The sequence below is a fragment of the Rhinopithecus roxellana genome, chromosome 6 (assembly GCF_007565055.1).
Source record: "Rhinopithecus roxellana isolate Shanxi Qingling chromosome 6, ASM756505v1, whole genome shotgun sequence".
Taxonomy (NCBI): Eukaryota; Metazoa; Chordata; class Mammalia; order Primates; family Cercopithecidae; genus Rhinopithecus; species Rhinopithecus roxellana.
The window spans coordinates 13,563,768-13,576,657 of record NC_044554.1 but is presented as its reverse complement, the minus strand read 5'-3'; the positions used below and the strand labels follow the sequence as shown (position 1 = coordinate 13,576,657).

The following is a 12,890-nucleotide window of genomic DNA, read 5'->3' as shown; positions in this document are numbered from 1 at the left end:
CTTTTACAGTTGCATTTTAATGTTCAAATTTATAATCTACCTGGAATTTATTTAGCAAAGGGAAATGAGGTAGGGGAGCCACACTTACAGTTTTTTAGATGGTTACCCAGTTATCCAACATTTTTTGAATCAATCATTTTTTTTTCCACTAATCTTAATGATACTCTGAATACGTACTAAATCCTTGGATGTATCCGGGTCTATGATTACTCTATTCTACCTCGTCACGTTCTAGGATGAAATTGCTTTAAGTGCTATACCTCTTTTTTGTTTTTGAGACAGAGTCTCACTCTGTCGCCTAGACTGGAGCGCAGTAGTGCAATCTAAGCTTACTGCAACCTCTGCTTCCTGGGCTTAAGCAAGTCTCCTGCCTTAGCCTCCTGAGAAGCTGGGACTACAGGCATGCACCAACATGCCGAAACACCCTGGCCTCCCAAAATGCTAGGATTAGCGGCGTGAGCCACCGCACCCGTCCAGGTGCTATATTTCCCTCTCTCCTTCCCTCCCTCCCTTCCTCCCTTTCTTTCCTTCTTTCTTTCTTTCCTTCTTTCTTTCTCTCTTTTTTGTTTTCAAGACAGAGTCTGCTCTGTCACCCAGGCTGGAGTATACTGGTGTGATCTAGGCTCACTGCTACCTCTGCCTCTTGGGTTAAAGCAATTCTCCTGCCCCCAGCCTCTAAAGTAGCTGGGATTACAGGCGCCTGCCACCATGCCCAGCTAGGTTAATTTTAGCAGATGTGGGGTTTCACCATGTTGGCAAGGATGGTCTGGAACTCCTGACTTCAAGTAATCTGCACGCCTTAGCCTCCCAAAGTGCTGGGATTACAGGCATGAGCCACCGCACCTGGCTGTGTATATTGATTTTTTTAATATTTTCTTATCTTATGTAACTTTTTCTTTCTTTTTTAGAGACAGGGAATTTCTCTGCCACCCAGGATGGAGTACAGTGGTGCAATCATAGCTCACTGTAATCCTGAATTCCTGGACTATGTATGGGGGCAATGGGAACACGAATTAACCCAGGAATTGTATCCCAACGAATCTAGAAGCAGAGGATCAGTATGCACACAGTGAGGAACAGGGAGACAGAACTCCTCTTCAGGCAGTAACTACTGCTGTAGAAACTGACAGAACAATTCAGGGTTAGGAGTTGTCCTAGAGAGAGTGTTCCGGAGACTGCTTCCTAATGGTGCCACAGAAGTGCCTGATAGCTCTGTTTTTTTTTTTTTTTCTTTAAAGTTGAGACAAAGTTAATATAAAATTCACAAGGCTGGCCATGGTGGCTCACGTCTGTAATCTCAGCACTTTGGGAGGCCCAAGCGGCTGAATTGCTTGAGATGAGGAGTTCGAGACCAGCCTGGTCATCCTGGTGAAACCCCATGTCTACTAAAAATACAAAAATTAGCCAGGTGTGGTGGTGTATGCCTGTTATCCCAGCTACTCGGGAGGCGGAGGCAGGAGGATTACTTGAACCTGGGAGGCAGAGGTTGCAGTGAGCCGAGATTGTGCCACCACACTCCAGCCTGAGTGACAGAACAAGACCCTGCATCAAAAAAATAAAATAAAAAATATATAATTTACCATTTTAACTGCTATAAAGTATATATGTCAGTGATTTTTAGTATATTCACAACAATGTGAAACCATCACCACTATATACTTCCAGAACATTTCCATCAGTTGAAAAAGAAACCCTGGCTGGGCGCGGTGGCTCAAGCCTGTAATCCCAGCACTTTGGGAGGCCGAGACGGGCGGATCACGAGGTCAGGAGATCGAGACCATCCTGGCTAACATGGTGAAACCCCGTCTCTACTAAAAACTACAAAAAAAAAAAAAAACTAGCCGGGCGACGTGGCGGCGCCTGTAGTCCCAGCTACTCGGGAGGCTGAGGCAGGAGAATGGCGTGAACCCGGGAGGCGGAGCTTGCAGTGAGCTGAGATCCGGCCACAGCACTCCAGCCTGGGTGACAGAGCGAGACTCCATCTCAAAAAAAAAAAAAAAAAAAAGAAAAAGAAACCCTGTACCTATTCAGCAGTCACTCCCGTTTCCTCTCCCTGCAGACCTTGGCAACCATTAATCTACTTTCTGCCTCTAAGGATTTTCCTATTTCGGACACATCATATAAACAGAATCATACAATATCTGGCCTTGTGTGCCTGACTTCTTAGTGGAATGTTTTTAAGGTTTATCCATGTTTAAGTATGTATCAGTATTTTGTTTCATTCTTTTTTGTGACTGAATAGTAGTATCAATTCTTGAATATACGATAGACATCTATCTCTAAATTCCAGCACAGCAAAAAGCAAGAAGTATACTCCGCTCTGGTTGGTGTGGGTGCTCCCTGAGAAATGGAATGAAGCTGACAATGTCTTCATGATACAATTCAGTGTTTTAATTATGATGATCCCACATCAAGCTCTTTGGATGCAAATTTACAGCAAATTCAGTGGGTAACTAGGGAATATGAAAATCTTGCTTTTAAACATCAGGAACCAATTAAGCAACATGTTGCACAGAAAACCTTAATTAACAAAGCCAGGGAAATACTGGCCCAAGTTCAGAAAGGAGACTGGCAAGAACAGGCAGGAAAAGAAACAAATCATTCTGAATGAGACTGTTTCTGCCTGATACCCTGCTAAAACTACTAGGTGGCTTTAGAGTTTCATGAAGCTGAAAAGACGTGCTGCTTATCCCCAGGACTGATCAATCCAGCAATCATTCAAATGCTTGTGTGGCATAGTGGGTTTCTCCTGTTCATGAGTTCCCACGGGAAAGGCCAATCTGCCTGGCCCCATGTATCCATTAAACAAACTAATGTAGCCTGTATCCGCGAGATAAGTGCTCTGTGCTTTCAGAGGGCCAACATTTAGGTGTCTAACACAGTTTCTTACTAAGTCAACAGGAAGATGATAAAGGCAGCAAAAATCTGAGGATAGAGCAGTGTCCTGATGAAGTGTGACACCTGCTGGCTGACCAAGAAAAAAAAGAAATATTCTTGGTCTTCAACTATTCAAAGACTTCACATCAGAAAACACAAAATAAAATAACAAGATGCCATTTTTTGACCCTCAAATTAGCAAATGACTCCCTGCCCCCATCATAACACCATGCTGAGGAAGATTCTAGGGAACTAGAATAAAGGTGGTAAATTGGTACCACTTTTTTGCAGGATAATTAGGCTTTGCTATTCACAAAAGAGAGAGAGAATTTCTGTGTTTTGACCAGCAGATGGAAAGGAAAAAGACAAACCACGTTAAAATGTCATATTCCCTTTAAGTCAGTAATCTCACTGCTAAGTTTATCTTAATGAAGTTATCACAGATGTGTGCCAAGATTTAGCTACAAATATAATAGCATTATTATATTTGGGTTATAATAGCAAGTTATAATAGCAAGAAAGAGGAAACAATGTAACATTCAAAAATAGAGTAATAGTTTAAATTAGGATATATCCATACATTTAAATATATTTTGCTATATACCTACAGGAAATAAGGTATACTACCTATTGTTCAAAACAAGAATATGTAAGTATTGTTGTTTAAAAAGGGAAAAAAGTCCCTCAAAAAACATACACCATGTTGCGAATAAGGTGATCTCGGAGGAAGTACAGTTATGGCAGGCCTTTCATTTTCTACCTAGTTCTTTCTATGTTGAAAACAAAATAGGCAGGGCGCGGTGGCTCACACCTCTAATCCCAGCACCTTGAAAGGCCGAGGTGGGTGAATTGCTTGAGACGAGGAGTTCAAGACCAGCCTGGCCATCATGGTGACACCCCATGTCTCCTAAAAATACAAAAAAATTAGCTAGGCATGGTGGAGCACGCCTGTAATCCCAGCTACTCAGGAGGCTGAGGCATGAGAATCACCTGAACCCGGGGAGGCGGAGGTTGTAGTGGGTTGAGATCATGCCACTGCATTCCAGACTCAGCAACAGAGGGAGACTCCATTTCAGATTAAAAAAAAAAAAAAAGAAAGTGGCTGGGTGCGGTGGCTCACGCCTGTAATCCCAGCACTTTGGGAGGCCAAAGCGGGCGGATCACGAGGTCAGGAGATCGAGACCTTCCTGGCTAAAATGGTGAAACCCTGTCTCTACTAAAAATACAAAAAATTAGCTGGGTGTGGTGGTGGGCACCTGCAGTCCCAGCCACTCGGGAAGCTGAGGCAGGAGAATGGCATGAACCCAGGAGGCGGAGCTTGCAGTGAGCCAAGATCGCGCCACTGCACTCCAGCCTGGGTGACAGAGTGAGACTCCGTCTCCAAAAAAAAAAAAAAAAAAAAAAAAAGGAAAAGAAAAGAAAAAGAGAAAGAAACAAAATAAACCAACTTTTTTTTATCAGAAGCAAAATTAACAGAGCCAGCTAGAAATCACAGGAAGTGACTAGGTATTTTAGATACCAAAGAGAAGGCAAAAACCTTCTGTTATGACCTCTATCCACAGAGGATGACAAAGCCTGAGCCTTCAAACCCCTGTCCCCCTACCCCCATTCTTTTGAGTTTCTGGGGAGCCCCTGGCCCATTACCCACAGAGATTATTTCAAATCTTCACTCTCTTTCAAGCTCCCTTACCCACTCCTGCTCCTTCATTCTTACATTCTATATGCCGCAGGGAGAAAATGAAACCAGGCCGCCAGATAGGAACACCATCATCTTTATGTATTTACTCCTGCTCTCTTTCAAATGCTTCAATATTTGTACACACCACCAGTAAAAGCAATGGTGAGATGACTGCTTTTATGATCTCATGCCACTGTCCCAAGGTCAAGGAAGAAAAAGAAATGGAATATTAGGATGCAACCAGTTCAACAACTACATTATTTCAGGCGAATCAGAAAAGTGGTGGGAAAGAAGCCCAATTGTAGGGGACTATGGAGTAAACAGGAGATACCACCACAAATTCTTTATAAAAAGATGAGGAAATTCAAAATAAATATCTGGGCTGGGTATGGTGGCTGATGCCTGTAATCCCAACACTTTGGGAGGCGAGGTGGGTGGATCACCTAGGTCAGGAGTTCAAGACCAGCCTGGCCAACATGGCGAAACCCCACCTCTACTAAAAATATAAAAATCAGCCAGGTGCACTGGTACACGGCTGTAATCCCAGCTAACTTGGGAGGCTGAGGTAGGAGAATCACTTGAACTGGGAAGGCGGAGGCTGCAGTGAGCCAAGATCCCACCACTGCACTCCAGTCTGGATGACAGACCAAGACTCTGTCTTAAAAAAAAAAAAAAATCTGAGAAACCAAAACAAATACATGTATTTAAATAGAGGTAGCAAACATAGCATACTTCTTCGTTTTTTTTTTTTTTTTTGAGACGGAGTCTCGCTCTGTCACCCAGACTGGAGTGCTGTGGCCGGATCTCAGCTCACTGCAAGCTCTGCCTCCCGGGTTCACGCCATTCTCCTGCCTCAGCCTCCCAGGTAGCTGGGACTACAAGTGCCGCCACCTCGCCCGGCTAGTTTTTTTTGTAGTTTTTTTTAGTAGAGACGGGGTTTCGCCGTGTTAGCCAGGATGGTCTCGATCTCCTGACCTCGCGATCCGCCCGTCTCGGCCTCCCAAAGTGCTAGGATTACAGGCTTGAGCCACCGCGCCCGGCCGCATACTTCATTTTTAATTGCAGTATGACTGACATAAACTGTACACATTTAAAATGTACAAGTTGGCCGGGCGCGGTGGCTCAAGCCTGTAATCCCAGCACTTTGGGAGGCCGAGGCGGGCGGATCACGAGGTCAGGAGATCGAGACCATCCTGGCTAATACGGTGAAACCCCGTCTCTACTAAAAAATACAAAAAACTAGCCGGGCGACGAGGCGGGCGCCTGTAGTCCCAGCTACTCGGGAGGCTGAGACAGGAGAATGGCGTGAACCCAGGAGGCGGAGCTTGCAGTGAGCTGAGAGCCGGCCACTGCACTCCAGCCTGGGAGGCAGAGCAAGACTCCGTCTCAAAAAAAAAAAAAAAAAATTCATCCTTTCTCTTTTACCTTCACTGTGACTAACTGGGCTCAGACTCTTATTCTCCCTCTCCAGAATATGACAAAAGCCCTGGTCTCTAGTTTCGCACGTCTTGCTCCACCCACGATCCATAATCCAGCCTCTATACATCACTCCCCGTTTAGATTAAGGTCGAGGCAAAGATCCTCAACCTGACCTAATAGGCCCTTCAGGATGTATGTCCTGCCTAACTCCTAGATCCTTATTTCTTGCTATGCTCCTCAAAAACTAAAGTACATCCCAGGTACCAAATATGCTTTCCAACGTCTTTTCTTAAACTGCTTTTTTGGTTTGGAAAAAACAACCCTAAATCCTACCCAGCCCCAGGAAATCTCTACTCACCCTTCTAGAATCCAGACCAGTGGTTCCCAATTAGGGGCAATTCTGGCCCTCAGGGAATATCTGACAATGCCTAGAGACATTCTTTGCTAGCATAACTGGGCAAGGAGTTGCTACTGCTACATAGTGGATAGAGGCTAGGGATGCTGCAAAACATCTTGCAACGCACAGGACAGTCACCACAACAAAGAATTATCCAGCCCCAAAGGGCAACACTGCAGAGGATGAGAAGCCTTGAACTAAATTAAAACTCAGCATCCCATTTTCTATGAAAGCTTTCCTGTGTTCCCTCCACATCAAGTCCTATGCTTGTTGACAGGCATACATTAACATCCAAAGTATATCTCTATTTCAGCATTTATCTCACTGTAGGAGAAGTTCTGATTTACATGTCTGCCTATTCCACTAATTATAATTGCTTCAAAAACACAGACCATCATCTTTATCTGCAGATCTTGAGTGTACAACAAAACAGCATGTTCACTGTTTTGTAATTTTAAATAAGTTATATTTAACAATGAATGAACAAAAGATAGAAGCATTTATTCTCTTGGCTTTACCAAAAAAAATTCTTTAAAAATTACAGGCCGGGCGCAGTGGCTCACACCTGTAATCCCTACACTTTGGGAGGCTGAGGCAGGTGGATCACCTGAGGTCGGGAGTTCAAGATCAGCCTGACCAACATGGAGAAACCCTGTCTCTACTAAAAATACAAAATTAGCCAGGGTAGTGGCGCATGCCTGTAATCCCAGCTACTCAGGAGGCTGAGGCAGGAGAATCGCTTGAACCCGGGAGGCGGAGGTTGCGGTGAGCTGAGATCGCGCCATTGCACTCCAGCCTGGGCAAAAAGAGTGAAACTCTGTCTCAAAAAAAATAAATAGGGGCCGGGCGCGGTGGCTCAAGCCTGTAATCCCAGCACTTTGGGAGGCCGAGACGGGCAGATCACGAGCTCAGGAGATCGAGACCATCCTGGCTAACATGGTGAAACCCTGTCTCTGCTTAAAAATACAAAAAACTAGCCAGGCGACGAGGCGAGCGCCTGTAGTCCCAGCTACTCGGGAGGCTGAGGCAGGGGAAAGGCGTAAACCCGGGAGGCGGAGCTTGCAGTGAGCTGAGATCTGGCCACTGCACTCCAGCCTGGGTGGCAGAGCAAGACTCTGTCTCAAAATAAATAAATAAATAAAATAAAAATTATACAAATAATACATGTTTCATAGATAAGAAGAAAAAAAACAGGCCAGGCGCGGTGGCTCATGCCTGTAATCCCAGCACTTTGGGAGGCCGAGACGGGTGGATCACGAGGTCAGGAGATTGAGACCATCCTGGCTAACACGGTGAAACCCCGTCTCTACTAAAAAATACAAAAAACTAGCCGGGCGAGGTGGCGGGCACCTGTAGTCCCACCTACTTGGGAGGCTGAGGCAGGAGAATGGCGGGAACCCAGGAGGCGGAGCTTGCAGTGAGCTGAGATCTGGCCACTGCACTCCAGCCAGGGCGACAGAGCGAGACTCCGTCTCAAAAAAAAAAAAAAAAAAAAAAGAAGAAGAAAAAAACAAAATGAAAAGTATTTTTAAACAGGCAGAAGCACCATCTAAAGTTGAAAGAGAGAAACCCCCAAAGTAAATTTGAGAATTCTGAAGAGCAGTGCCAGGATTTTTACAGTATAAATCCTGTTACGTGCTCTCTACTTACTTGAGAACAGCAATCTCTTGAACTGTTATAGCCCTTTTATCTTTGGTTCCCATGTAGGAGAATATATTTGGCTTGACTCTGGTAAGAGAGAAACAATATCATCTGAAGTCACATACCATAATATCATAAGGAAACCCTAATTCTCATAATTTAAGTTTTAACATGAAGATACTTAAAATCATAACACAGTAAGAGAATAACGAAGAGAAACCTTATTTTAACATGAATCCAGGGAGGCTAGGCGCAGGGGCTCATGTCTATAATCCCAGCACTTTTAGAGAGGCCAAAGCGGGTGGATCATCCAAGGTTAAGAGTTCAAAACCAGCCTGACCAATATGGTGAAACCCCATCTCTACCAAAAATACAAAAATTAGCTGGGCGTGGTGGTGTGCGCCTGTAGTCCCAGCTACTCAGGAGGCTGAGATGGGGGAATTGCTTGAACTCAGGAGGCTGAGGTTGCAGTGAGCCGAGATCACACCGCTGCAGTCCAGCCTGGGCCACAGAGTGAGATTCCATCTCAAAAAAAAAAAAAAAAAAAAAATCTATGAAAACAACATAAATTCATATGCAAGCTAGAAAAGTAAATGATAGCCAGGTGTGGTGGCATGCACCTACAGTCCCAGTTACTGGGGAGGCCTGAGGAGGGATGACTGTCTGCACTCAGGAGTTCAAGGCTGCAGTACGCTACGATGGTGCCTGTGAACAGCCACTGCACACTACACACCTGCCTGGGTGACATAGTGAGACCTGGTCTCTTAAAAAAAAAAAAAAAGTGGGCCGGGCGCGGTGGCTCAAGCCTGTAATCCCAGCACTTTGGGAGGCCGAGACGGGCGGATCACGAGGTCAGGAGATCGAGACCATCCTGGCTAACACTGTGAAACCCCGTCTCTACTAAAAAATACAAAAAAAAAAAAAACTAGCCGGGCGAGGTGGCGGGCGCCTGTAGTCCCAGCTACTCGGGAGGCTGAGGCAGGAGAATGGCGGGAACCCGGGAGGCGGAGCTTGCAGTGAGCTGAGATCCTGGCCACAGCACTCCAGCCTGGGCGGCAGAGCAAGACTCCGTCTCAGGAAAAAAAAAAAAAAAAAAAAAAGTGGCCAGGCACGGTGGCTCAAGCCTGTAATCCCAGCACTTTGGGAGGCCGAGGCGGGTGGATCACGAGGTCAGGAGATCGAGACCATCCTGGCTAACACGGTGAAACCCTGTCTCTACTAAAAAATACAAAAAAAAAAAAAACTAGCCAGGCGAGGTGGCCGGCGCCTGTAGTCCCAGCTACTCGGGAGGCTGAGGCAGGAGAATGGCGTAAACCCGGGAGGCGGAGCTTGCAGTGAGCCGAGATCCGGCCACTGCACTCCAGCCTGGGCGACAGAGCAAGACTCCGTCTCAAAAAAAAAAAAAAAAAAAAAGTAAATGATGGCCAATTTTTTTTTTTGAGACAGTCTCTGTCACCCAGGCTGGAGTGCAGCAGGGGCACAAATCTCGGCTCACTGCAACCTCTGCCTCCCAGGTTCAAGCAATTCTGCCTCAGCCTCCCAAGTAGCTGGGACTACAGGTATAACCGCATCTGGCTAATTTTTTTTTTTTTTTTTTTTTGAGGCGGAGTCTCGCTCTGTCGCCCGGACTGGAGTGCAGTGGCCCGATCTCAGCTCACTGCAAGCTCCGCCTCCCGGGTTTGCGCCATTCTCCCGCCTCAGCCTCCCGAGTAGCTGGGACTACAGGCGCCCGCCACCTCGCCCGGCTAGTTTTTGTATTTTTAGTAGAGACGGGGTTTCACTGTGTTAGCCAGGATGGTCTCGATCTCCTGACCTCGTGATCCGCCCGTCTCGGCCTCCCAAAGTGCTGGGATTACAGGCTTGAGCCACCGCGCCCGGCCAATTTTTTGTATTTTTAATAGAGACAGGGTTTCACCATGCTGGCCAGGCTGGTCTTGAACGCCTGACCTCACGTGATCCACCCACCTCGGCCTCCCAAAGTGCTGGAATTACAGGGGTGAGCCACCGCACCCAGCCAATAATTCCTTTCTTAGCAGTGTAAACATTTGTAGCTATTAGTAAATAATTGATGTTGTTCAAAGACTTGGCTAGCCAGCAACAAAAAAGGCCACAATGCACTTCCTACCCATCACCTGCAATTCATTACATAAGATAGTGAAAACAAAGAAAAATGCATTCTAGAGGTATAACGTACCACTATGAAAATTCATCTTCAATTTTTAAAAAGTTACTGTGTGATTTTTCCTAAAATGCTGCTATTGCTTTGTATTAAAAAATGAAAAAAGCCAAATGAAATGCTAAAGCTGGGATCTGAATAGTTTTGATATAAAGATGGAAGTAACCTAGTTAACTAAGAAGTATTTTATAAACTTAACCGTTTCATATGAGAAGGAAAAAGTCAGGAAGGATTTCTTAAACCCTGAGCAATCCTCAACTCCCAACCTCGGAGGAACTCCCTCCCCACCTATCTATTCCTGTCAAGAATAGTCTGTTCTCTTTGGCTCAGGTACAGGCGTAGTATCACAGACTCTCTCCCAGGGAGTTAATAAATACAGCAAAATAAATGTTACTTAATTGGGCACTGTGTATTATGGGCTGAACTGTGTCTCCCCCAAAATTAGTATGTTGAAGCTCTGACCCCCCCAGGACCTCAGAATGTGACTGTATTTGGAGATAAGGCCTTCAAAGAGGTGATTCAGTTAAAATGAGGCCATTTAGGGTGGGCCCTAATCCAATCTGACTGGTGTCCTCATAAGAGGAAATGTGGACACACAGTGATACCAGGGTGTGCGTGCACAGGGAAAATGCCACATGAGGACACAGTGAGAAGGCAGCCATCTGTGAGCCAAGGAGAGAGGCTTCTGGAAAAAAAAACAAACTTGCCGACACCTTGAGCTTGGGACTGCTAGCCTTAAGAAGCATATGAAAATTAATTTCTGTGAAGCCACCTGGTCTGTGATATTTTGTTATGGAAGTCCTAGCAAACTAATACACTGTGTTACCATATTTAAAATGAGTTAAATATATATTGGAGACCAAATTTCCACAGCATACAGACTTGCTGTTGTGCGTAGCCACTTCCATTTTTAAGAAAAGCTTGGCACCTTGCCGATCCCCAGAGATCCAGTCTCTGCTATATTTACATCCCTGCGAGAAAATCACACCGGTCTCAGGTTTAGTCAGTCTCCAGGAATTGAGAGCTACCAGTCTGGCAAAACCAACCTCTGCAACCACGTCAACGATATGTATAGGCTTTCAAAAGAGAAAGTTAATTTTTATTTTCAGCCACATGGATTGGTAACTCTCCACTGCATGCGAATCATTTACTTACTGGAATTTTCATCTTGAATTATTGGCACTATGCATGTGGGGGGGGGTCAAAAAAATTAATTCATCCATTGCCTAAGAAAACTATCCTCATGGCCTGGCACAGTGGCTCATGCCTGGAGGAAACAAGGCACCTCCTATCCGTGATTGGTAATTTTTTTTTTTTTTTTTGGAGACGGAGTCTTGCTCTGTTGCCAGGCTGGAGTGCAATGGCGCAATCTCAGCTCACTGCAACCTGCCTCCTGGATTCAAGCAATTCTCCTGCCTCAGCCTCCTGAGCAGCTGGGACTACAGGCACACGCCACCACGCCCAACTATTTTTTGTATTTTTAGTAGAGACGGGGTTTCACCATGTTGGCCAGGATAGTCTCGATCTCGACCTCATGATCTGCTGCCTCGGCCTCCCAAAGTGCTGGAATTACAGGTGTGAGCCACACTGCGCCAGGCCAATCGGAGATTCTTTGGGAGGCTGAAGTGTGAAGACTGCTTGAGCACAGGAGTTCGAGACCAGCCTGGGCAATATAGTGAGACTCTGTCTCTAAAACCTAATAAAATTAGCCTGGCATTGTGGCACATGCCTGTAATCCCAGCTACTCAGGAGGCTAAGGTGGGAGGAATGCCTGAGACCAGGAAGTCAAGGCTGCAGTGAGCCATGATCATACTCCAGACTGAGCCATGATCAGACTCCAGTCTGAGTGATAGCATGAGACTGTCTAAAAAAAAAAAGAAAGAAAAACTATCATTGGGAGGAGCATTTGCTTCTGTGCTCCTCCTGCTCCTTTTTCCATTAGCATGGAAAAAGGAATATACATTTCTGTTGCTTTGATTTTGTACAAGCACAACAACAGTAACTCACCTTAAGTATCTGGAGAGTACATTAATAGCATCCATGGTATCTTTGTTTTCCTTGTATAGCACAAAGTGGCAGTAACTTCCCCTAGACTTTGGCCAAGAATGTTTTCTTGGATCTTGAAAGCAAAAAAATTAACGTTATATACACCATAGTAAAAGTTACGTGTAAGAGCTCATTTTTCGCTATAGAACCTTTGAGTGGGATATCAGTTCTAGTCTGATAAAGAAATATAGGTTAAGTGGTTATAGCTGTGTGGACTAGAGGTATTACATTTCCTATAATTGGACACTTAATATTATCTATCCACATTAAAAATAAAAAGCTAAAATGTGGCTGGGCACGGTGGCTCACATCTGTAATCTCAGGACTTTGGGACGCCAAGGCAGACAGATGGCTTGAGCTCAGGAGTTCAAGACTGGCCTGGGCAACATGGCAAGACCCATCTCCACTAAAAATAGCCAGGCATGGTGGTGCACACCTGTAGTCCCAACTACTCAGATGGCTGAGGTGGGAGGATCACTTGAACCCAGCGGGTGGAGGCTGCAGTGAACTGAGATCATGCTACGGCCCTCTAGCCTGGGTGATACAGCAAGACCCTGTCTCAAAAAATAAATAAAAGAAAAATATTTTTAATTAAAAAACAGAACATAAAAAAATTAAGCCAGGTTAAATGCTAACTTCTGAGCAGCTAGTGTTAC

The 12,890-nt window shown here is 45.2% G+C and overlaps 1 protein-coding gene across 2 annotated transcripts in view; it reads right to left on the bottom strand.

Moving 5' to 3' along the window:
- The window catches only part of PUS7 (pseudouridine synthase 7), an 81,175-nt gene that overhangs the window by 41,176 nt on the left and 27,109 nt on the right, over nucleotides 1-12,890 (bottom strand). For both annotated transcript variants that reach the window (XM_030933305.1, XM_030933304.1), the window contains exons 6-7: nucleotides 12,196-12,307; nucleotides 8,022-8,099 (exon numbers count right to left, since the gene is read on the bottom strand). In XM_030933305.1, the coding sequence (XP_030789165.1) occupies nucleotides 8,022-8,099; nucleotides 12,196-12,307 (190 nt within the window). The remainder of the gene's footprint in view (nucleotides 1-8,021; nucleotides 8,100-12,195; nucleotides 12,308-12,890) is intronic.